At 43.4% G+C, this 22,185-nt stretch overlaps 2 protein-coding genes across 5 annotated transcripts in view; one reads left to right on the forward strand and one right to left on the reverse strand.

The window, feature by feature from the left end:
- The window catches only part of RABGAP1 (RAB GTPase activating protein 1), a 74,922-nt gene extending 61,133 nt beyond the window's left edge, over window positions 1-13,789 (reverse strand). Inside the window, exons 1-3 of the mRNA XM_086764225.1 lie at window positions 13,717-13,789; window positions 6,618-6,819; window positions 501-735 (exon numbers count right to left, since the gene is read on the reverse strand). Coding sequence (XP_086620351.1) covers window positions 501-735; window positions 6,618-6,767 — 385 coding nt within the window. The 5' untranslated portion in view covers window positions 6,768-6,819; window positions 13,717-13,789. The remainder of the gene's footprint in view (window positions 1-500; window positions 736-6,617; window positions 6,820-13,716) is intronic.
- A 74-nt stretch (window positions 13,790-13,863) lies between these two features.
- Window positions 13,864-22,025, forward strand: ZBTB26 (zinc finger and BTB domain containing 26). 4 transcript variants are annotated; one of them, XM_086764002.1, is made up of 4 exons: window positions 13,864-13,906; window positions 14,163-14,231; window positions 16,509-17,766; window positions 18,090-22,025. In XM_086764002.1, exons 3-4 carry the CDS (start codon window positions 16,519-16,521, stop codon window positions 18,102-18,104), a joined length of 1,263 nt encoding a protein of 420 aa, XP_086620128.1. In that variant the 5' UTR covers window positions 13,864-13,906; window positions 14,163-14,231; window positions 16,509-16,518; the 3' UTR covers window positions 18,105-22,025. The 4 variants fall into 4 exon arrangements, 3 of the variants coding, with proteins under 3 accessions (XP_086620128.1, XP_086620127.1, XP_086620129.1); XR_015260739.1 differs by having other exon boundaries at window positions 13,864-14,231; window positions 16,509-20,788; window positions 21,608-22,025; XM_086764003.1 differs by having other exon boundaries at window positions 13,888-13,906; window positions 16,509-22,025.
- Window positions 22,026-22,185: the final 160 nt, after the last annotated feature.

The following is a 22,185-nucleotide window of genomic DNA, read 5'->3' on the forward strand; positions in this document are numbered from 1 at the left end:
TAAACTATCAGAGATTGACTCATCACTAACTTAACGACAAATGCGGCCAAGAAACACATTACAGAAAGTCAGGTCAGGCCAAAATACTGTAGGAAAATCCTGCCTGAAGGAGTTACTGATGGCAGAGAGCAACTCAGCGATCTCAGCTCTACAACTAGTTCACTCAGAGGGCTTATTTTCAATTTAAGAGTGCACCGATTTTCACTACAGCAATAAGATGCATAGGCAAGTTCAATAGACTAATATTTTGTACAGCCAGGCAAGTAAGCGTAATATTTCTGCACACATCTCAAGGCTAGTACAGCAAGTGTTTGCAGAACAGAGGATAGTTGAGCATATGCTAACTGGCATCATGTAACCTGGCATTTACTGTACTAGGTTATTCTAATGGGAGAAATGGGGACAGGTAGGTGGACACACCTGTACCTAGATTTTTCCTTTCCCCACATAAAGCTAGTTCATAAGATACCACCAGGAATTCCTTTTTTTTTTTTTCTAACCTCCCTGGGATGGTTTCACTGGCAAACTCATTCCTGGTTTCTGGAGTCCTGCCACCGACACTGGATTAATGGTAGAGGATGCTGAAGCTTCAAGGACAACAGGTTCTTCCCCATCTCCATCAGTCCTAACTTCTTCTCCATGGTCCCGGTCACTTGACTGATCTTCCATGGGTGGGTCCATCAGCACGTCTTCAAGTTCCCTCTGCAGCTGCTGTTCGCTTCCATTCCCCACAATCTAAGAGCCACAAACAGAGTTGGAACACAAGAAAAAAAAAAAACCCTAGGGTCATTCATATGGCTTTTTCTGTCAATCAAAGTCCCAGTTAATAAATTTAACCTAGTTACAATCGTAAACACAAACTGCAATGTGCAAATGCTCACCAGTACAGATTTTATCCTCCCTGCTTTAACAAACCAACAAAAGGAGCTCAAAGCAGGAATTTTCTAGTACTGGAAAACGTGAGGAGATTACTCTAAAACTAGTCTTTAATCACCAGCTACAAAGACTAGCTTATTGCAGAAGAAACTTACAGATGTCCACAGTACAGTGGTTTATAATAATTCTCAAAAGAGTACCAGAAAGGATCAAATATAACCAAATATGATCAGTGGTTCATGGGTAAGATAGCAAGGTTCCACAGGAAGAGAAGAATCTGGAACAGGATTATGCCATCATGCTGAGAAGAGGTAGTGTTGTTTTATTTCCTAACACTCATCTACAGTCTGACTTTGCACTCATTGAAGTCAACATGAAAGCATGAAGCAACCTAAACTGTGCAAAATTAGGTCCTAAGTTAGAAAGAGACTGAAGACATGAATTTCAGGAAGCTCTCACATACTGTATCTAAGGAAACTCTTTGTCCAGGGAAGTGACTGATGCTTTACACAGTTTAAAAATTAAGCACAGAAATTGAGTTTATGGAAGTATTTTACCAGACAGTAGTCAGAGAAAGGTATCTGATTTTAACACTTCAGCTGCTGCTGGTTATTATTGTTGCACCAAAACTCAACCCTGTGAGCAGATACGCATTTCTATATCCTTGTGGCTCTGTAAGTTTACTGACTTAAGATGCTACATGCAAGCTAATAAAATCCAAATTATGCAACTACTCCAAGTTCTTAAAAAGAGTGTAAATGAAATCTTATTAAAGAACATTTTCTTTTTAAAAAAATCTTTCAAATAAGATACTAAAGAAAGAAATTGGTTAAAAACAGGTGGAAGAATACAGAGCAGACAGAAATCTGCCCATAACACAATCTCAGTACTGAAGAAAATTCCATCTGCCTCAAAACTAGCATCTCATAGTAGAAAACTAAATTATCTTGAAAATACTTGAAACAATGCTAAGGTTCTCCCATTTTAACAGTAAATAACCAAACCTGAAGTCTGGTTAAGATTGCTGAAACAACACTGGAACAGATAAAAGAACACCTCCATGCACAAGGAAGAGGAATTAAATATACTATGAGCAAAACATCAATCAGATGTCACTTAAATATTTGTTCGTGCATTTCCACCGAGCGTGTCTCAGGAATAATTACAGTGAAATTAGAGGTTTCTCGGACAAGTCAGAACTCTGACATATGGTCACTTCCATTGCATCGCCCAGGACAGACTTCTCATTTCAGAGGGAAAAGGAAGACGTGAAGTTTATTTACTGTCTTCTCTTTCACAGTCAGACCCACACCCTCCAAATAATGATCTGTATCTGCAGCCTCTATTTATCTTGCATTAAAGATGTAAACTGCATATTAGTTTTCTGGAGAAAAATAACTATTTAATATACTACTGTGAAATACACTACTACAGAAATATACTGGTGAAAAATAACTATTTAATAAGAATATTAACAAAGAACAGAAACTTCAGACCTGGAAGAGAGCAGAATACAATTAGTTTAAGAGAAGAAAAGTCCCAGATCCCTGTTCTTCAGAAGAAAGTAGGCAAAAGGTAAAATTCACAGGTAATAAAATAAATAGCAAGCACGCAAAATCCTAGTGGCAGAAGAGACATAAAAGAAGTACTAACCTAGTGGTTGTTTTGCTACAGAATATAAAAAACAACCAAAAAAAAAAAATCTGTGAGATGTTTATGCTCTCGAAACTCATCTTCAAACAGAAAGTAATTTTTAGTATGGAGTAAAATACACCCATGTGCTATTTGGGATCATTCACCAGGAGTAGGACAGAGTAACTGCCTTTCTCAGCTTTACATCCACAGAAGTAACCTGTAAGTAGTCACAGCAGTCCACAGATTTGCATTTTCCTCCCAATAATTTCAGTATTCATTTGCATGATCCATCATGGAAGCAATGAAAAATCTTGCACAAGCATGTGGTCATCAAAGCCATCATTCCCGTAAGTATCAAGTTTATTACTCAGGTCTTTGCAGACGTTCGTCAGAAAGATGATGATGATGACGGAAGATGCACCATGTTACTGTACGGTATGCGGTTTATATGTTTTGCTACAAAAAAAATCAATTACGATGTCCTGCCAGCCCCACTAAAGCTTATATACTAAAAAACCTAAAGTAACTAGTTTACAGGACTTCTCTTCCATGAAACTTGAAGTTAAAGTTTGAAGTTAAAACACAAACTAAGACTAACTTCATGTCAACCAACGTCTCCTGTGCAACCATAAAAATTCACCACATAGTGGGCACGGTGCAGACTAAGATGTAAGCATGTTTGAAACTTTGCTGCAACTCAGAAAAAAAAAAACAAAAACCAAATAACCCCAAAAAACCCAGAAAGAGGCAGCGTGACAGAGTGCAGCACAACTACGGGCAGAAGGGAATAAAGAAGGCAGACCTAATAAATGCTTCATGTAGGTTTGCTTGAGATAGGGGAAAGAAACCATTTACCCTAGTGATTGTTTTCTTCATTTCTCACAAAACTGGAAGCTAATTTTACTTAACCTTTAAATAGGATGTAGCCTCCTTTAAAACTTCCTTTACAGCAACACGAGGGATTTATTAGAACTGCAGTTTACTCCCTTCTGCTGACGCATGTGCTGCTGGCCTCTGCTGCGAGAGGTCTTGTTACACCGTGTAGTTCAAGAACTCCTGTTCTACAGCGTGCTCCAGAAGGAAGGCTTTCGTAAATCCAGCTCAGTCCCACTGGCAGTGGGCAAAAGCAGACATAGAAACAATACTGGAAAGCAGAGACAGCCAGCAAATTATATTGCTGGAAAACAATCACTGACAACCCCCTTTTAAATTGTTTGAACCATTTACTTCAGCATAGACAAAAAGCAAAAATGCGTTTATGAATTATGACCAACTGAAGAAAAATATGGTTCCTGATGGTATTCAGAAGAAATATTTATCTGTCTGGACTTGAGAAAGAACAAAAAGAAAAATGCGCATTAATAAAATCCACAGTGCTATTACTTAAAACTATAGCACAGCAACTTTGAAGTAAGAGCCTTCGGCTGATGTACAAATTTCACAGCCTATCACACTCGGCAAACACCAGCCTGAACTTCCAGCACCATCCTCAGACCGTGCTTAGCAAATGTAAGATCCTCAAATTCCTAAACAGAACATCAGAAAAAGGCATCTGCTCAAATACGAACCCAAACTGATTTTCTGCTTTTCTTTGTGGGCACATCAAAGCAAATGGCTTTTGACATACACAAACGAAGTAACTCCGCTATGAACAGCAAAGCAATTGCTTCTCCCTGAAAAAACTCATCTCATGTGTTTCTGTGAAATACAAAACCTCAGTTCTTGCACTGAACTGTTATTTTTCCATATACTGCTTAAACACTTTCAGATATCACTGTGACAGTACTTGTAAGATATCTCCAACAACCTTCACAGCCCCACTTATCCACGCACACAGATAAACAGTTTAATAACACAATAAAACTGGATACCGTATGAGTATTTGCAAGCTGAATAAATAAAGGTACCAAGAACAAAGCCATATTCTACGCTAGTAGCTCTCTTTTCTTGAAGAACACCACCAAAAGACAATTTCTGTCCCTAAGAACAGCTAAAAAGCCTTCCCATTTCCTCTGTTAAAAGTTTTCACCTCCCTAAGCAGAAGGAAGGAGGTTAATGATCCCTGCATGGGAGAATTTAGACCGCACACTGACTGCTTATCTAAGGTATAATTGCTTCCATTAATCATTCAGATTGCAGCCAGTAACCAAACTGCACACTCTCAAACGCCGGAATACTGAAAGGCTCAAGGTGAATCACTGTGTTCAAGGATTGTGCTCAGTCTTGGCACCAAATTCATAAAGAAGCTTATCTTTAAGACCTGCAAAGCTCGGTGGCATTCAGTGCCAAATCAGGGAACAGCATAACTTTATTTTACAATTGCTGATTATCAGGAGGCAGCAGCATTAACGTTGTTCTTTCCTCATCGAGAGAAACAGCATACATGTACCAGCGTGTTACAAACCACTTTGGAAGTAAACATACGAGGAAAAGTTAAGAATTAAATTTCAGGAGTCCGTTTGAAATTTATTATGGATATTCTTCTCTGAAATAAGTGCAAGCTTTATGGAGAAGACTTTACATACCAGCCTCTGCAATTTCTTTGACTGTACTAAACAAGGCATAGCATGTCATACAAACACTGCGGCACGGCCACAACAAGGCAATCGTTGGACCAGCAATACAAACAGCTCCCATGCAGAGCAAGAAGTGTTGTGGACTACAGCATTTCATGTTCCAAGCTTTCTTTGGTAGTAAGAGGATGGAATTCAAAATCTGGTTGACCATGTCTGTCTACTGGGGTCTCAAATGAGGCATTGCAACTTTGGGAGCTAATGACATACACTGCCACACAAGCATTCTCCAGGTAAGCACCACTACGGAGACTATTCTGAATTCTGAAGTACTTAGAGCTGCTAGTATTTACAGCATCTAGAAAGACAAGCGTGAGGTTAGTCTTTCAGCAGGTTTCACAGATCGCCAGGCTAATTGTTGAAGAAAATTTCAGGTTTTTTTAGACTATCCTGTGATGTGAAGTGGCAATCTTCTGCAATAGCAATAAAATATAAGTGACCGTTTTTGCCGGATTAAGCAGAAGTAAGATCCTGAGACTCTTAACTAACAGAATTAGCTTGAAGTCCTATGTAAAAGAAAATAGCCACTAAAATACCTGTTGTCCAGGACTAATGTCTTGTCCAGGACTAAAAGGAATGCAAGAAAAACAACCAAATCAGTTGGGAGGTAAAAGCAAGATGAGCAAGAGTATCAAGAAACTTTCAATAAAGCTTTTGTTACAACTGCTGCTAAGGAAAAGAGGAACATCCAGTCCAATAGGCAGAACATGCAATTTCTTATGACCTTTAAAGACATTCTGAAGACACAGATGTGACTGTAGACTCCAGTCCCTCATGATGGTGAGATATCTTTCCATCTCCCCAGAGAACACAATAATTTAACTCACTCTAGGAAAGATGCGGTTTTCAACATATTAAAATAACAGAATTTGGAGTGACCACCTCATTTATGTCACATTGCTTAAAGACTGCTGAAACACAAACTGGGAGGAAAGATTTTCTTTAACTATTAAAAAAAAAAAAAAAAAAAAAAAAAGAAGAGAGAGAGAGAGTGACAATGGTCTCTTTTCAGAACAGCACTTTTAAAAGTGAGAAGATGTCAACGCCCTTCCCATTCACACAAGCCTATCACGCAGGCTTGTATTCTCAGATCCATGCCAAGTTGTTAGTTATAACTACACTTCGACATTTCTTAAAGAGAACATTTCGCATTGGGGAAAACTTTAATATATGTTTGAATTAACAGGTATGGCCAAATCAGGTGTACGTTAATATCACTTTCCATCTGAAAGCTGTGATAAAATCACAGTTCCAAGTTCTTGACAGTCAGTCTGTTTCATCCTAAGCGCTTCATGAAAGATTCTGCAAAGTGGGAAAAAAACCCACAGGTAGTGATGGAGAGAGCTCTTACTCAGAACCTAATTATCACCTCTAACATCAGCAAAAGTAATGCAGAAATTACTGGCAAAATTGCTCCTTGATTAAGTTCTCCCTTCTGTCAAGTTTTCCACAATAAAGAAGTCCCTCTTTAAGCTCTCTATGGTTAGTGTGGTTTAGAAGAACAGGGAACAAACTCAGGTTATTGATTCTTACCTTCAGTCCTGTTTTTTCATCATCACTACCATTATTTGTAGATGGTGTTTCATCCCCTTGCCTGGAAACCAAGACAAAATCTTCACTGTTAAGAGTGGATACCGAGTCTGAGGAGACACTGATTTTTCCAACAGAAGCCTTGTCATCCATGACTTAAAAAGGAAGTTCGATTCATGAATGAGATTAAATATTTTATAAACTCCTGAAAAACAAAAATCATAAAAACTTACATAAAACTTCATGCTAAAATGCTTAAATGTTTCTTTTCAGAAACCTGCTGACTAGTTATAAAAAGTAACCCATCTGACAGTATAACCAAGTTACAGCTCTTCTGTCAGCGTACACCCATGGTCCTGCTTTGATTTTGCTAAGAAGCGCGCTCCTATTACAGCGTTGGTTTCCACAGCTCACAAAAGCAAAGTTAATAAATCTTTCTGCAGTATTTCATGATTATGTGAGACATAGTTTTCTACACACAGCACAAAACAGGCCCTTGGAACACACACTGCGCCTGCTGACAAAGGACTCCTAAGGGCAGAACTATAATCCACTTACTTTCTTCAGATAACGTCTGCCTTCACCTATATTCACACAAAAAATACTTTTGTAGCTATTAGAGCTCACTGTATGCTGCTGCCACATACTCTTCCCCCCAGAACAAGAGTTAGATCTTACTCTTGGTATTTTGCGGTAAAGACGCTCTAAAACCTTGGGACACAGAGCATTTTAAGAATCTATGCTGAATCTTCTGTACTGTAAGGAACAATAAAAGACAAGACTTCCAAGAAGCAGGAAGAACAGTGTAGGCTGGATCAGTACTGAGAAACAGAGCCAACAGAGGATTTTAAAAAGATGGAACTGGCACCGAGAAGCATTTGAAGAAAGGAACAAAAGGTGAAGTTCAGCTGCACACCTTGAACTTTACAGCACAGATTCTCAGAATCTGTGGCTCAAAACAGGCTGCTGTGATAAAAATGGGTGATTAAATTTCCCAGAAACCCAAATATACCCTTATCACAACGGCTTGGGTCTTTACATACTGCCAAGCATGACCAAACCCAAGCGCTTTTTCAGCCTTCACTTCTGCCTTCCATTTGGTGGAGCGCTGTCCCAACCTGGCCTCCAACAGAACAGCCGAACAACAGTGAAGCCTGGCATATCCACGAGCTCAGCTCATCGCATTCTTCTCTGAAACAAGAACAACGCACTGCAAATAGCAAAGCCTGCTTTTATTTCTATCAATACCCTTCTCTCCACAGCCACCAGTATGACTTGAAAATCTGCCAGGAGGACAACAAATTTTACTTCCTCTGGGTTATTTTTAACCTGATTACTTTCCCAACCGAGTCGCTTCATGGTCCTGAAACATGTTTCACTGGACAACTGAAGCAGCACGTAAGAGGAAGAATAGATGTGGGATGTTTAGGAATAACAACACGTCTACGATTACTGGGGTTTGTTTTCAAAAGCATGTAAGGTATTTAGATATCCTTTTCACAAACACTGTAAGATCCACTGACTTGCAATGAGAATTACTGGCTGAGAAATTTAGATTCTTCAAAAGCTTTACCCACTGTATGCGTCTATCTGGTACTACTCGCAGGTACCTTAAAGGTAGGTAGTTCTCTGCTTTAAAAATGCTTGTGTTTAAATAATTCATATTAAAATATTTCTACAGAAGTTCCTTATTGCACCATCTACATAATACACAGACCATCTGAAAATTACTAAATCAAATATATTGAAACACAGAATTTTTTACGCTGAGGCTGGTGGAGCACTGGCCCAGGCTGCCCAGAGAAGCGGTGGATGCCCCATCCCTGGAAACATCCCAGGCCAGGTTGGCCGGGGCTGTGAGCGACCTGATCTGGTTGGAGATGTCCCTGCTCCTGGCAGGGGGGTTGGACTGGGGGGGCTTTAATGGCACCTTCCCACTCAAACCCTTCTGTGATGCTATGACACTTTTCACCAATATTAACTTCGATCAAAGAAAAAGTAAGCTGTGCTTATGCGTATTCCTTTTTTTAGTGTTGTGGTGTAAACAGACACACACTTGATCCCGGAGCACAGCTGGCTTAGCGTGACCCTACAGCAGTTTCACAATCCAGAACCGCAACCGCAGGAGGTCACGATTAGCCCAACTTTGACAACTTTACATTGAGCAGAAGTCTTACTGAAATTGCACAAGATAAGAGAGCACAGAAAAGTGGATAGTGTAGCAGACTACTGTAAGAAGCTTTCATTTACTAGCGATCTATCAGCAAGCAAGGCTTAATTGCCCAGCTGTGCTGCAAACGGCCACAGCGGTTCATCCAATTAATGCTCAAATAGCAGCACAGTCTTAAAATACTAAAAATGCTAAAATATTGCCCAAAGTTAACCAAGATTTCCACATTCCCATACTTTGCTTTGTATGCATTTTATTTTCTCTTCCTTGCTATCATTTTGTTCCATGCAGATTACGGCACGGATCATTTTACCTGAATCAGAAAACTCACAACAGCAGAATCAACAACAGAAAGCCTATGAGCTCATTAAAATATGGGCCAGCCTAGAAGGGCACACATCAAAGACCAGCAGAGCAATTAAGTACAGCCGGCTTATGACTCCTCTGGAATCAAAAAGCAAGAACAACAAAGAGCGGTGACAGTGCTCTTTAGCAATACCTGCAACTTGTCTAAGAACTGGAGCTTTCTCTTCTCACACTTCAGAGAGATAGGAGAAAAGAGCTCAGCCAAGCACAGATCTCAAGTTTTAACGTTTCTCAGAAGCAGCCAACATCTCATAACTTAGAAGGAAAGAGACTTTGGTTTGTTTCAACATAAATGAAATATAAGCTTTTGAATTCAGCACAGGTTAGTTCCTGACACAAAACTACACCACAATAACGTAGGCCTTGCCTGAAGGGGTCTTTGCGCCTTTACAGGAGGTGGAGTGTCTAGGTAAATCGCATATTAAGAGGTAAATTGTTACCAACTTATTTCTTTGCTCACTTGTGTAATTAAATGGGTATCCTGGCCTCTGCTCACAAAAAAGACCATTAGAAAAAGCTGCAAAATGGGAAAATCACCAGGGCTGGCTCTTCAGTCACTACTTTCAACTTTATTTAAAATCATAATTCTCAATGCAATTCACCTTCAATGCTGTTGTTATATAATGCTACAATGCGAGCCCAAGAATCAAACTATCTTTTTTAAAAATGTTCTACTTCATCTTCAAAGCAATCAAACACCAGTAGCCACCTACCTTACTCTCTAATGAAAAGAATGTGCAAAGGAACAGCAAAGACACCGCTCACCATGCTAAAATCTCAAACAACTGGAAAACAAACCTATCAAAGTTCAAGACTAGTTATATAGCTTTATAAAATATTTATCCTTTACTTTCCTATCCTCTCCCAAGTATCTGGCACCCCACCTGCAACTTCTGATCAAAATTTCCTTGTAAGTACTGCCAGAATGAATTTAAAAGAGCGTAAAGCAAACAGTATATAAAAAAAGAAAACATTCCATTTCACGTTACTGTAAGAGGCTGCGGCTTGAATGCCACCTTGAGACGTGCAACAAGTGAGGCAAGGTACTCATACCTACAACTGTTCTCACCCCATTTCCAAGGGGCGCCCATTTCCCAGCGTTTAGAACATCCACAGCCACACAAAAAGCAAGAGGATGAGCAGAAAAATCAATGTTTCAGCTGTGAACTCCTTGAACTTTTTAAAACAGCAGCTACTTTTAAGCCAACAGCAGATGTAGCACCCTTAGCACTGAATTTAGAGGGGAATACAATACAAAATATACTTAAGTTTGGGGTTTTCAGAGCAGAAAAGCGATTAAGCATGAGAACAGGTGTGCAAACTAGAGAAGAAAAGAGATTTTTTTTTTCCCCCCATTCATACCTTTCTCAGCTTTTGTACTTCAGCTGCAGTTCCTACTGCGATTCCACAAAGTCACTGTATATCTGACAAAGAATGCACCAGGTAGAGAACAATACAGCAATACCAACTAAAATACTGAAGAGTAGTATAATTCAAGAAGCTACCTTGAACAGCAAAGTCAGAAAGCTTGGCATGTAAAATAAACTTATATAATCTATCCCCTGAAATATAAAAACACTAAGTATAATGTTAACAAGCCTGAAAAACAAGCAGGTAGCACGCAGCCAAGACACTGAGAGGACTGATTCAACGCAAACTGATTTACTGAAAATAACGTATTTTCTGTTTCTACTCCTCTGGCTTTATGCACACCTTAACAATAACATCCAGTACAGTTCAATTTAATCATACAAAGTTCTACTTTCCTAGTTTTCATCATTAGCATCTTAGTGTGGGTGAAAAATGGAATTTGTAGCAGAGCTCAAAGCTCTACAGTGTACTTTGCAAAGCTGTGCTATGACAAATAAGCCAGCATCCTTTAGGACTCTCGGCTCTTTACAGTCTTTGGCATCTGTGATGTTTTTTTACCTTCACAATTCACACAGCATACACTTATTATTTCACAAATACACAGCGAGTCCTAAAGAAAGCCTGGAAAATGCTACAGCACAATGCTGTCACTACAGGCAGTCACGCCAGGTGTTTCAGTCTGGGCAGCACAAGAAATGTAAGAGCAGAAGGGATGTCGCATGACAGGCACGTGGGAAAGGAACTGCGGTTTCACTCTGAGCACATACACACCGCCTGTATTTTACCGCAGGTTTGGGGAAAAAACAAACCCAACACACAAGAAAGATCAATCACTAGCAATCTTTTTCTTCTCATGTATCACGTTTGATCTCATGTATCATGTTTGATCTCTACCCACCTTCCCTGTGCAACACACTCTCCAATGCAACGAGAAGTATTTTGCACTCAAAATTAAGCAGGAAAGTCTGTGGAAATAAAGATATAGGATGACTAAAGAGAGTAATTAATAAAAACTAGCAACTACAACACTAACTTTTCTGTTCATTTTAAAACACACTGATACGCACAGATGTTCCCACTAACCTCAAGAGCCAGACAGGAAAAAAGATATCATTATCTGGAGATAATGCTGCCTCAGATTTCACCCCTCCTCCTCTTCTCAAGAGCTGAGGAGCGCAGACCTCAGGAAGCTGAGTGAACCATTAGACATTGTGTGCAAAATCAGGAATCAGACAAAACACAAGAGTTAAGCTAATGCAGTCTTTGTTAACAATCCTTAACAGATTCATAGTTATCGCCAACATAATTTTGCTTTTAATCTTAATTTGCACTACCTGCTCAGAGGACAAAACTCTAATTTTAGGCTCTTGTAATAAGCAAATTCTCCAAGCCCAGAAACACGCAGCAGGTCCTGGGAAACCATGGTCTATAAAAGAAATGCTGACACTGCCTTAGCTAGCCCATCACAAGAATGTCGTTGGAATGAATTAACTACGAACGGGTGGCTCATCCACGCTCAGCGGCTGACGCACCACCAGCATCAGGCACATTTATGCGCTGCCCGCGCAGGAGAGCCGAACACGCAGGACACAAGACAGGCTGGAGGCTGGGATACAGGTGGTGCAGCCAGAGGCTAAGCAAGCTCTGAAGAGGATGCTCTATATACTTCTGGGGTTCCTCTCTCATTAGGATTCAAACAGTTACGCTTACCAGACAAACACAGCACTTCAAAAATATGCTGTGAAAGAACCGAAGAGTTCCATTCAGTGCATGCTACTAAAAGCTGCCTGCACTTGGATTTGGAAAACAAAAGGAAATCCCTACGCCAGCTCCATTTGTTAATTTGTTTGCTGTGTACACAAAACGGAGTTTGCTCAGGTCCTTGACCTTTTAACGTTAAGTAGAGGCCTTCAAAAAAGAATACAGTGTTTCTGTAATTTAATCAGCAATGGGGAAGTCCATGTAGTCAAGCATTTTCCAATAAAGTAGCCAAAAAGCTCAGAAATCCCATGAAGCTGTAACAAAACCTGTAAGCAGAAAACCGGGAACAGAGATCAAGCCGTAGCCGTGTAACAACACGGGTAAGCAGTGCTTGATCTCCAGCCTGTATGTAAGAAATGAACATGACCTTCTCCCTCTCTCCAAACCCTTTCTGAGCATTCTTCTCCTTCTCCTACTCTCTCCCAAAATATCTTGAACAGGCAAAACTACACAGACAAAAACCGCAAAGTCTACTTCTATCAGTTCAATTTTCACTTAATTTTTGCTGATGTGTGCTTTTAAACCAACTCAGCACAGCCTGTTTGTTAATACTTAATTTTCCTCTCTAACTGACACAATCAGCCCCTAAAAATTGTCTCTTGGGGATGTTTTAAATGAAACAAACATGTCTTTGCCAACAGGATGGGAAAAAAAAAAAAAACACCACAGAGAAACGCTGAGGTTATGGTACACAAACCAAAGAACGATGTCTGGCGCGATGAAGTGCCACATTTTAGGATCCACCTGGAAGCAACAGGCAACAACCCCCACAGCCCGGCCACGGCGAGGGAAAGCGGCCGGTAAATCAGCGTCGGTCCCCAGGGAGCCCCGCGCAGCCCGGGGCAGGGCGGCCCCGCCGCGGGAGCGGAACCCGGCGGCTGCGCTCCGCGCTCGGGGGGCCCCGCGAACACCGACCGGTTTCGAGACCGCAAAGGGCTCGAGAAGCCAGGCGGGTCCACCTCGGCCCCCCACCCGGAGCCAGCGGGGCTGCCGAGGACGGGCCCAGCCAGGCGGCCTCCCCCTGCCCCGGGACTCGGCCCGGGGACGCGGCAGCGCCCGGCCCTGTGCGAGGCAGGGCGGCCTCACGGCCCCGCTCCGCCGCCACCTGCGCCTGCTGCCGGCCGGCTCCGCGCCGAGGCCGCGGCCCCGCGGGACGGAGGGGAGAGGGGCTGGGAGGGCACCGCACCGGGAGGCAGACACGGCCCGGGGGCGCAGGGGGCGGGGGATGCCGGTAACGGGGCGCGTGGGGGCCCGCAGCTCCCGCACGCCTCTCGCCGGTCAGGGGCGGGGAGCACCGGTGAAGCCCCGGAGCGGCAGCGGAGCGGGAGCAGCGCCCGCACGCACCGAACAGACTCCGCAGGAGCGGCCCAGGGCGGCCAGAGGGCGGAGGGACGGGGCGGACGAGACCCCGCCGGCAGCGCGAGCCCCACCTACCCCGGCCGCCGCCGCCGCCGCCTCCCGGTGCCGGGCCTGGGCCGCCGCTGCCGCCCAACCACGTGACCGGGCGGAGGGGGCGGGCGCCCCTCCGGGCGCTTCCGGGTGCGGGGCGGAGGGCGCGCGAGCGCTTCCGGCGGCCGAACAATGCGGTTCCGAGTCGCCGTCCTGGGCGGCTGCGGCGGCGGCTGTAGGTCCCGGCGGGCTGGCGGGGCGCGGGCGGCGGCCCCGGAGCGGGGTTCCGAGCGGGCCGTGGCTCCCGCTCCCGCCCACCCCGCCGCCGCCACCACGGGCCGTGTTCGGCGGGCGGCTCGGCCCGGCCGGGGGCGCGGCGGGGCGCGGGGCCGCCCGGGGGGCGCGGCTGGAGGCCGGGCCCGGCCCAGCGCTGGGGCGGCGCGGCCGCAGGCCCGGGCGGCGGCTGACGGCGGCTCTCCTCCCCTCTCTAGGTCCGTAGCCGGAGGCCGCGGTGGGAGCGGCCGCGGGTGGCAGCGGGGGGACGCGGCCCGGCGGTACAGGTACCTGCGCCTTCCCTCCCTTCCGCGGGCGGGGAGCGGGGCGGCGGGGCCGGGGCGGGAGCCGAAGGCGGCCTCCCCCGCTTCGGCAAAGGGCTTCGCGCTTGGGCATTGTTTTGAAAGCAGCGCAGGGTCTCGGCTGAGCCATCCCGGAACGTCATTTTCCCGGTGCAGGAGCCGGTGGCCGTCTGCAGTCGGTAGAAACCGAGGAAGCAGCTGCTTCCAGAGGGAAGAGCCCTGCCCTCCTCGCTTGGCCCGGAGGGTCGTGGCTGGCCAGAAGCTGGGTTTGGTCTGCCACCCTCCCGAGAAAGAGGGCTGGAGGTTCATCTGATGGCTTTCTTTTGTGTTTTCAGTCTCTCATGATATGATTCTTGTAATCTGCCAGAGGAACGCTGAGTGGCTGCAATAGTTGTGTTCCCTTGGCTCGGGCATTTTAGCTGCCTTTAGATTGTAATATCCCAAGGTGGAAAAAGCAGGCTCGCAAGTTGACTTCCTTCATCACTTCCAAGAGAAAACACAAAAAGAAACAGTTTGATAATGCCTGAAATTCACTGAAGATACTTCCTGATGGTCTGTTGCTGTTTGTATTTGCCGAAGGCTATTGCCTCATGAAATGAAACTTTTTGCCCTAGAAATTGGGATGAGTCGGGCAGCACTGAAGGCAGGATGGCTAGGAGACTGGCAGCTCTGCTTTCTGTACATTCAACAGAACTGGCTGGACTGCAGAATGATGCTTCCTCCCTTTCTGAACCTTGTGGTCCCTTGTTTCTGAAGGCTTTTGAATTACTTCTGTAATTTTCGCATGCCATACAATGGAAGATACGGTTGATGGGCTAGAGTAGTGAGGAGGTCACATCTCTGAATGTTGTCTGATCTGCAAACTGAAACAACTCTGATTATCAGCAGACACTTCTAAACATGTTCTTCTCTGAACCCTTGTCCTGGCGTATTCATTCATTTACACTAGGCACGACTCCGCTCCCGTTGTGTATGCTCAGCTGATATTTCCTGCCCCAGGAGAGCAGTATCTGCTTTTATCTGTAAACTTCAAAGCTTCCTTCCAAGCTTTATGTGGTATTTGTAATCGTTGTGAGTTGTAAGATTTGCTTTGTTTTGTTATTTTTATCTCACCAAATCTTGCATCATTTAGTCTCCTGTGATTTCTTCACTTCCTGCAATCCCAGTTCTCTGGCAGGATTGCATGAGCAGTGTTTCATCAAGAATCAGTGTAGTCTTATAAATTCTTACAAGAACTGTTGAAAGACTAAAGATTGATCCTTGTTTTATGGAAGATCCACTGTTCTTCATTCCAAATATTATCAGACAAGACCAGATGTCCTAGAGGAGTGATTTTTCCAAAGAAGACAAGAAGAAACAAGACTTCCTATGTTCCCAGGGAGCCTTGAAGGCATGATTTATGTAATGATGTGCCATTCAGAAGATTTTTTTTCTGTGTTTGTTTTTTTAAAAACAAACAAACAAAAATATACAGCAGACCAACCACCGCCAAAAAAAAACCTTAAAAGACAATTAAAAACGATGCGTTAAACCCAGTGCTGCAGATGTTGCAAACCTTGCGTAGTCCTTTCTGCTAAAAGACCAGCTTGTCAAAATTAGTTACTGCTAATGAGACAACGTGTCCTATGTCAATAGTCCTGCAAATTGTGGGGTGTCCTAGCGGAACTGTGGCCATTGTTCTTGGACTGTAACTCTTCTGAGCAGTATGTGAGAGATGCAGAAGGTTAAGAGGGATGTTTGGAGGTCTGGCAAGTGCCAGGTTCTGTCTCGCCTTGAATTCAGTTGTTACGAAAGCTGTTTAGACATTAAAGGAAATCAAGAACCAAAAGCTAAAGGAATATAATTGTTATTTGGTAAAGACAAAATCTCTGTGGAGGTTTAATGTGGAAGCAAAGCTTAACAAGAGCTAAGGCTGCTAAAAATACTTCCATGATTTCCCTTTAAATTCCAGATGAGTAGTGTGGAAAACATCTTAACTCTTTAGGATGCTGCTTCAGGAGAATTTCTGTTCTATCAGCTTTACTTCATATTCAAGCTGCATTAAATTAAAAAAAAAAAGCTAAAAGATATTGTAAGGCAAGGTGCAAACTTGATTGGTTTTTACTTTTAACCTGTAATGGACTTTAGTATTTATCTACAATAAAATATAACATCTGATTAAACACACACTTTATATTATTACTTTAGACCCTACTGACTTGCATTTTAGAAAACAAAAAGGTTCTCACTTGTTTTTTTTTTTGTCTTGCTGCTTTTCCTTAGGTGTGCCAAAATGTCAGAAAGATCAGATATTCTTCACTTCAAGTTTGACAACTATGGGGATTCGATGTTGCAGAAAATGAACAAACTGAGGGAAGAAAACAAATTTTGTGACGTCGTGGTCCATATAGATGATGTTGAAGTTCATGGGCACAAAATTGTCTTTGCTGCTGGCTCTCCCTTTTTAAGAGATCAGTTCCTACTAAATGACTCCAGAGATGTAAAAATCTCTATACTGCAGAGTTCGGAAGTGGGGAGGCAGCTGCTTCTGTCCTGTTACAGTGGCATTCTGGAGTTTCCTGAAATGGAACTGGTAAACTACTTGACTGCCGCAAGCTTTCTGCAGATGAGCCACATCGTTGAGCGATGTACGCAGGCCCTCTGGAAGTTTATAAAACCGAAGCAGCCGTTGGAGAGTAAGGAGTGCGAACAGCAAAGTGACTCCTCTGAGCTGAAGGAACATCAAGGAGACGACGACTCTCTCCAGCAAGATTCACCTTGTATTGAGCCTTCAGAAGACAGTATGGACATGGAGGATAGTGATATTCAGATCATCAAGGTGGAGTCCATTGGGGAGGTAACAGACGTTAGGAACAAGAAGGATCAGAACCAGTTTATTTCTTCTGAACAAAGTGCACTGCATTCCTCAGAGCCTCAACACTTTCTTATCAACTCCACTGTTGAAAACAGAGCAAGTGAAATAGAGCAAAACCACCTCCACAACTATGCCCTTTCATATGCTGGCAGTGATAACATCATTCTGGCCTCTAAAGATATGTTTGGGCCTAACAACCGAGGTATAGACAAAGGCCTGCAGTGGCACCATCAGTGTCCAAAGTGCACAAGAGTATTTCGGCATCTGGAAAACTATGCTAATCACTTAAAGATGCATAAACTGTTTATGTGTCTACTCTGTGGCAAGACGTTCACTCAGAAGGGCAATCTCCACCGGCACATGAGAGTGCACGCAGGCATCAAACCGTTCCAATGTAAGATCTGTGGGAAAACATTCTCTCAGAAATGTTCCTTACAGGACCATCTCAACCTGCACAGTGGGGACAAGCCCCATAAGTGTAACTACTGTGACATGGTTTTTGCGCATAAACCCGTTCTGAGGAAACATCTTAAACAGCTACATGGTAAAAATAGCTTTGACAATGCCAATGAAAGAAACGTTCAAGACATAACAGTGGACTTCGATTCATTCACATGTAGCGCTGCTACAGACAGTAAGGTCTGTCAGCAAGCTGATGCGAGCCAGGTACTGGACGCAGGGAAGCTGCCTCAGGCTGTGCTCAGTTTAAGAAATGATAGTACTTGCGTCAATTAAGCAATTAAAACCGGCCCTTTGCAGGGATCGTGACTGAGAGGAGCAAGCAGTTGGTTTGGGCTCTTACCTAAACTAGTGGTGTGCCCAGAAAGGCTACGGATGGATGGCAGGTTGGATGGCAAAACCTGGCAGGTCTTCAGCCATCGTTCTTAATCTTACTTGATATTTTCTGTGAATAGCAATCTTCCTTCAGGTTTCTGTCTGTGTCTCTACTGTGGATCATGGGGTTAATTGTTTCATTTCTCTCTGATTAGGAGACTCAAGACTAACACCTTTTGAAAGACTGTTGCTGTGGGCTGCAAGTAACCATCTGCTGTACAGTTAGAGGCCTCTCTGTGTCTGGGCAGATGGAGGAAAGAGCAAAGAGGACAAGTCTGTGAGATAACCCGATTTTTTTTTTTTTTTTTTTTTAAGCACTGGATAACTGACAGCACTCCATATAGTTAAATTTAAACTTACCTCTTAAAATTCTCTTTCTCTGGTCTTACCCCTAGACCCTGACAGTTGAAATGAAGTATTTATGTGTCACTTTTTTTCCCTTTCTAAACTATTTCAAGAAACTTCTGCCAATCAACGCTATCTTAAAAGCTCTCAGGGTTTTTGACCTCGACATGCATTATGAAAAGATAAAACCCTAAATAATTTGGCAGGGTTAGCTGATCATTGCGTAGAACTGTTCAAAATAAGAATAAATTGCAGCTCTGGAATGTGAGAGGCCGGTGCCTGGAGTGCAAGTATGACCTATTTCTTATGCTGTCATACCTAGGATTTTTAAAGGGCACTTACCAGTGTGTGTACTGAGACAAGCTAAACACTTCAAACCTAAAAATTACCATCCATCTTCCACAAATTTTGTGTCACATAAGCCACAATAGTTGGTTTTAGAGCAAAGGCTGGAGTGAAGAAATAGTTTTTGACACTGTGAAAATAACCTGTTTTAAAAGCTGCAATGTGTAACAGCTCCATGCTTTTTTTTTTTCCTCCTTAGTTCTTGTGTATCTCTTCTTGATATTTAATAAGGGCCACGTGTCACTTAACTTGAAAAAAGAAACAAAAACACCTGCCATAAGAACATTAACAACATACAGTTTTTTGATTTCTTGGACATTCAAAGAATACTTTTTTTTTTTTTTTTTTAAGTGACCTGCATAGTTCATGACCATTAGTGTTTTGCAGAGCCTAGGATGAGGTACAGGTAGCACAATTTTCATAGGTTAATATATCAGCTGTTGACTGTACTCAGCAATACCTCTTGTATACCGCCTTAAACATCAAATGTAGCGGGAATGGCATGTTAATTGGGATTCTGGGATTACAGTGTGTTGCTTCTCAAAGTGCCATGGAATTATCCGCATCCCAATCAGGCTGAAAGAAACTAATTTATGCGAGGAACACCATTCCCAGTAGAACAGCACTCTTATTACGTTGAAGTGTAGCATAGACTAATAATCAAATGGCTGATCCTCGGTAGAGAACTGCTGTTTGTGTTTGGAATAAGTATTTCTTCCGATGCAGCTCTTTTCCACAAGGTTTGCCGTGAGGCTGAGATTATGCTTCCTACCTAAAAGCAGTACTGTTTTTGTGTTTGGATGAGGGAGTGGGGGTGAAAGGCTGCTATTGTATGGTTAAAAATGCTAAACAGGTATGACCAAAGGTGTGTTAGAGGAAAAAAAATGTTTTGTATGTAATTATCAAAAGTTGTTCTTGATATGTGTGTCTAGAAGCCAGGATTTCCTTATACAGACATTACACTGATGGATGATAAAAAGCGTTAATGTTACAGAACGTTTTCAGAAGTCCACGTACTTTCAAGTAGAAAAGCAAGGTGATTCTGTGAATCAGTTTTTGCAATTGAGTTCTTAAACTGCTGTACTTGACTGTGACATGAACTATTGCATGGACAGCTATGAAGTAAGCAATGGAAGTGGAGTCAGGGCATTACATCTTTCAAGTTGTAGCAAATATTTATAGGCCTAAAATCTTAACTATTTGGAACTTTTGAAAATTATTGTTCAGGTTCCTCGGGCAGAAAATAGGTTTGCACGGGAAGAAAAACTCTGTTTCCTCTTAAAGCCACCCGCTTTCAGAATTGTTTTGAGCTAAAACAGATTCTGACAGTTGCATCTGACTCTTGCATTCTTTCTTCAGGCAGAATCTTCTGTATTGTTCAAACATTTTGAGAATACATTGTTCACTATATGGAAATAGTGCTAACGTCAAAATGAAGATAGACATGGAGAATAACAGCTTGCAGAGCCAGGTCAACGTGCTGTAAGGGACGAGTGAACAGTCTAACCAGATGTGAATATGGACACGATAAAGGAAATGGTCTTCTGCCAGAGAAAGGCATAAAACTATACAAATGCTAGAAAAAGTGGCAGCAAAATGGACAGTATCGAAGGCTTTGTCTGTCTGGGAAGGTTTTTGATTTTCTTTTTGTGGAATTACGAAGCTGTAATGTTACTGCAAAGAGAATACAGCTTGTTGGAGTAGCCATGGGTGACCTGAAGCTGGTATAAAGAGACAAGGGGTTTCCTAAGAAACAAAAAAAATGATTTGGTCAAGATATTTAGGTTTTCAGTCCACTCTGTGCTGTGATGTCAACATCTGAGAAGGCTGTGACTGCTGGCCGTTCAGGTAAAAGGCTGCTTGTGGTCATTTGGTGAGACCATGGCAGACATAAATAGGAAAAAGCAGAAATGCAGAAGACCAGTTCTTCAACGAAAATGGACACATCTGTTGGATGAAAAGTGACTTCTTCCTATGTCTGTGCTTTTAGCCTGGCAAAAGGGTGCAGACCAAAAGATTTTTGCAGGAGACGGCTGCGTAACTCCAGAAACACTGGGGATCTAAGAGGGCAATATTCTGATGGCGTGGTGCAAAGTGCACTGGTGGTAGAGCTCATCTGAGATTTGCCCCTGTATGGAACAGACAAGTGAAGAGTATAGAAGAGGTATTAGAAAAGAGAAGTCTGGCTAATGTTTCTTCTCTGAATATGGAGCGAGAATTATTGTAAATGGAATACACAGAGGCAGCTCGATTATAGAATAAGAGGAACTTAATTGTCCATGTATGTAAAATGTTGTCTTCATTGTTCCGTTTAGTGAAAGACTAAATCCATTGGTTGTTGCTACTGATGCTGCATATTCAGATGAGGACGATGGCAGTTATCGTAATCTGTGTGTTAATGTGTAGAATACTATTTGCTGGTAGGTGGATACTCTGACAACTTAATGTGCTGTACAACTTCCTGCATATCCTAAAAATAACTGAAGTCTATTACAAAAATATTTTAATAACTCCTTGAATATATTAGGAATTTTTTTTTTATGTTGGCATTTTATTTATTTTTTTTTTATATATAGGAGAAGAAAATGTTAGAGTTCTTAGGTTTACCAGAGGTTTAGGCTCACCACTTTGCTGAGCAGTGGTAGCTTGCGTAGCATGTGTTTCTGCAGCGTATGGTGCAGCTGCGCAGCCTCCTGTATAGATCAGGGATGAGTCTTTCCTTAATTTATTTTTTCTTTTAGAAGACATGTTTTGCAAGTTAGTAACTGATAAAATTGAAGTGTCAGCCTTTTTCTCCCCTAGCTTTTTGGCAAAACTTAGATAGCTGCCGCTGAACTTTTGTTGAAATAACTTAATTGTGTGGGGCTGATTTTGGTTCTGGAGTCATTGGGAGGAGTAAAGGCGAGGAGGGAGAATCAAAACGTGATGCAAACCGTCTAGAGCGTTCTAAAGTCACGTTAAATCTTGATTTTTAAAAACACAGGAACATAGTCGTCCCTCCTGACTGGGTGAGGGTTGAGAAGGCAGAATGGACGTTTTTCCTTCGCGATCCCACAGCCGGCGGGCTGAGCATTAGCTACCTCTTCAGTGACCGGGCGGAACTCTAATCCTACGTGTTATTACCAAAGCAGGCGGGGCAGCGGCTGGCGGGGCCGCCTCCCCGCCGCGCTGGGGCCGGGCCGGCGGCGTTAGGGGCCAGGGGGAGCCCGGCGCGCTCCCGCTGGTGGCGGCGGGGCCGGGAGGAGCCCCCCCCCCGGGCAGCCGCTCCCGGAGATGCCTTATGCGGGCGGCGGCCCCGGGCCGAGACGTTGCTACCTCTACCGGACGCTCGGCGCGGCGGTCCCCCGGCGGCAGCCGCTGCGGCGGTGCCGACTCTTCTAATAAACGTGCTGCTAACTCTGCCTGCCGCCGCCTCTCATTTCCTGCCGCGGTAACGGCGCCCGGGGACGGGGCGGGGGCGGGAAGGGGCCGGTCGCGCTGGGGTCGCTTCCGGCGCCGCTGCCGGAGAAGGGCGGGGCGGCGGGGGAAGCGCTTCCGGGGCGTTGCGGCACCGGCGGCGGA

This window comes from Chlamydotis macqueenii, chromosome 20 (assembly GCF_036417535.1).
Source record: "Chlamydotis macqueenii isolate bChlMac1 chromosome 20, bChlMac1.mat, whole genome shotgun sequence".
In the NCBI taxonomy this organism is placed as follows: domain Eukaryota; kingdom Metazoa; phylum Chordata; class Aves; order Otidiformes; family Otididae; genus Chlamydotis; species Chlamydotis macqueenii.

Bases quoted from the DNA above. Each gene is read 5' to 3' on its own strand.
- ZBTB26 (XM_086764001.1), top strand. From the start codon at position 13,864: ATGCGGTTCCGAGTCGCCGTCCTGGGCGGCTGCGGCGGCGGCTGTAGG. The intron at 14,232-16,508 runs GTACCTGCGCCT...GCTTTTCCTTAG, and splicing joins GACGCGGCCCGGCGGTACAG to GTGTGCCAAAATGTCAGAAA.